The sequence below is a fragment of the Eubalaena glacialis genome, chromosome 1, assembly GCF_028564815.1.
Source record: "Eubalaena glacialis isolate mEubGla1 chromosome 1, mEubGla1.1.hap2.+ XY, whole genome shotgun sequence".
NCBI lineage: Eukaryota > Metazoa > Chordata > Mammalia > Artiodactyla > Balaenidae > Eubalaena > Eubalaena glacialis.
Window position 1 is genome coordinate 2,862,501 of NC_083716.1, and position 2,500 is coordinate 2,865,000.

Sequence of the window (2,500 nt, forward strand, 5' to 3'; positions counted from 1 at the left end):
GGAGGGCAAAATCGCAGCAAAAGCCATGTCATGTAAAATCAATATGTCGGATCAATGCTTTATTAACAAGAAAATGTCTTACTTCACATTCCTGTGCGGACCTTTGTCTCCGGCATGTATGATGGAATGTCAGATCGTACTGTGGTCCTCAACTTTCGGGTGCGTTATCGAGTGTACGTGCAAGTCTTCCGGCGGCGCTTACGAGACCCGCTGTGGGTGTTGACACCAGCAGCCCGAGCACTCGAGGATAACGGTGACCAATTATTCCGGAAAGCACTTTCAAAGGCAGCCTCTAACCTTGCTCCTTGAAGCTGTAGCCTTTGTGTTCCCGGCGCTCCGCAGACCTGCTGAGTTGGGTGGTGTTAATCATCAAATTACGTGCCGACTAATGAGTGATGGCCCAAATTGCGGGCTGAGTAATGAATAGATGGCGGCAGGTCTTATTAGTCTCAGAAAACCCCCTGATTTATGTCGCGCCGTGCACCGTGGCGTTACTCCACGGAAAACGATATCTACATCAAGAAGTAATGTACTCTAATAAGTATTTTCATCTTAACTCGCGTCCCCGGGCCTCCGGGCTCAGTTTTTGTTGGAGTCAGGCAGAGCCATAATAAAGCCCAATGGCTCCTTATAAAGCTTGTTAAACACAGAGGCTGCAGTCGGACGGAGCCCCGGCCGTGATTCATGCACCGCACACAGCGCGCGTGCCGCTGATTTATGGCCGCGCACAGTTCATAGTCAAAATTACAATTTGAGGGATAAAAAGATTAATTACTATTTGTGGCCAGCAATTTCGTGAGGCTGGTGGAATGATAGTGCCCTACATCAGTTTGTAGTCAGCCATTCACAGATTATTAAAGCTTTGCGAGAATAAGTGCTCCCCCTGCCTAGTTTGTGCTCAGGCAATATGCTAGACAAAAAAGGACCACAGGGATAAATCTGAAGCTAGCAATAGCTGGACATGTGTCATAATTGCCAGTTTCCCATAAATCCGCCGCCGGTGTGGAAGGCCCTGTGTAATGTAGACAGCGATGGCGACCATGGTGATGGCTGTATATGGCCCCGAGACCTGCAACTTTCTGACTGCTCTCCCATTTTTACAATATATTGAGTAACCCTTTGACTTTCCTCCAGTCTAATTATAGATTAGAAATAATCATTGCTTTTATGTGCAAAAGAAAGGGGGAAACCTACTCCTTAGGACAGAGCTAGCTTTCAGGGGTGCTTGCCTTCAAGAGCATCAGAACAGGAGAATCACACATTTATTTGTAAGCGTGCAATAAACGAGTAATGGATGGCATAACGGTAATTAACCTGACCTGCGTTTCTGTGTCCTGTTACAGCCCTTAATGAACCAACCATAGATTACGGCTTTCAGAGGCTGCAGAAAGTGATCCCACGACATCCGGGCGATCCCGAAAGGTTACCCAAGGTTAGTAAAAGGGCACGTGGCGCCCTGTCCGCGGGGGGGGGGGGGGGGGGCGCCACAGGGCTGGTTCCGGTTTGGGGGCAGCAGGTGCTCTGGGAAGGGGGGGCTTCCAGATGCCCCAAACCCTGGCCCACGGCCCGGCCGACAGGTGTGGGAGCCGCCCCGGCCTGCCCCTGGCGCGGTTCAGAGGTGGGCAAAGGGTGGCAGGAGGGGCCGCGCCATCTCCAGTCTTGCGTTTCATCTCTGCGGTCCCCTATTTTTTAAAGGAGGAAAAGAAAGGCTTCTCTGATACACATATTTTGGATTCTGCAAGGGGGACGTAAACTTCCGCGTAATGAAATAGTTCAATTAAACATTTTCCACTCCAGTAGCCCGCGCTGATTTCAATCTAAGCAGCCCCAGTCTGATCTGTGATTACTTGACTCTTGTTTTCCTTTCATTTTCTAAAGCTCGATTCAGTTTAATCTTTTGTTTACAAAGCTTTTGTTATAAGTCCCTGACTTAGCAGGCTAACAAATGAAGTCCCCATATTAATATCTAGAGGGACTTTTCATTTAAATTCAACAAAGACAAACGTTGCCCTGTTGTTTATGCACACGCCACATATCACAGGAATTTCATTTTGATGTATAACATTAAAGATAAGTCAGGCTTATAATTTTCCCTCTCCTTTGATATAATTTTGTCTCTTTCTCTCTTTAGAAGCCATCTCTGATTTTCAAGGCCAAGTTGAAAAATGCAAAATGAAAAATGAAGTCATAACATTATGACTGATTATTTTATATTCCACCCCCGTGTTCTCCCAAGTCTTGACCACCTCCGAGTTTTATTAACACAATAAAACCTTTTAGACATTACGTTTTTAATGCTCAGCATGAACATAAGCAGTATCATTAGGCTCGTTTTTAATTTGTGAACATGCTAGCGAGGGATGTCAGGTATTCACGGTTAGGATCTTGGTGGCCAGGGAAGGATGTTTTCCAGGCGCAGAGCAGCTCACGGAGGGGTTCTGTTCCTGAGGGTGCGCTCCCCCAAGGAAGACCCGAGGGCTGCCACGTCGTCACCCGGGGG

At 47.4% G+C, this 2,500-nt stretch overlaps 1 protein-coding gene across 10 annotated transcripts in view; it reads left to right on the top strand.

The window, feature by feature from the left end:
* EBF3 (EBF transcription factor 3) overlaps positions 1 to 2,500 on the top strand; it is a 114,537-nt gene that overhangs the window by 102,977 nt on the left and 9,060 nt on the right. For all 10 annotated transcript variants that reach the window (XM_061191924.1, XM_061191961.1, XM_061191989.1 and 7 more), the window contains one exon: positions 1,344 to 1,432. In XM_061191924.1, coding sequence (XP_061047907.1) covers positions 1,344 to 1,432 — 89 coding nt within the window. The remainder of the gene's footprint in view (positions 1 to 1,343; positions 1,433 to 2,500) is intronic.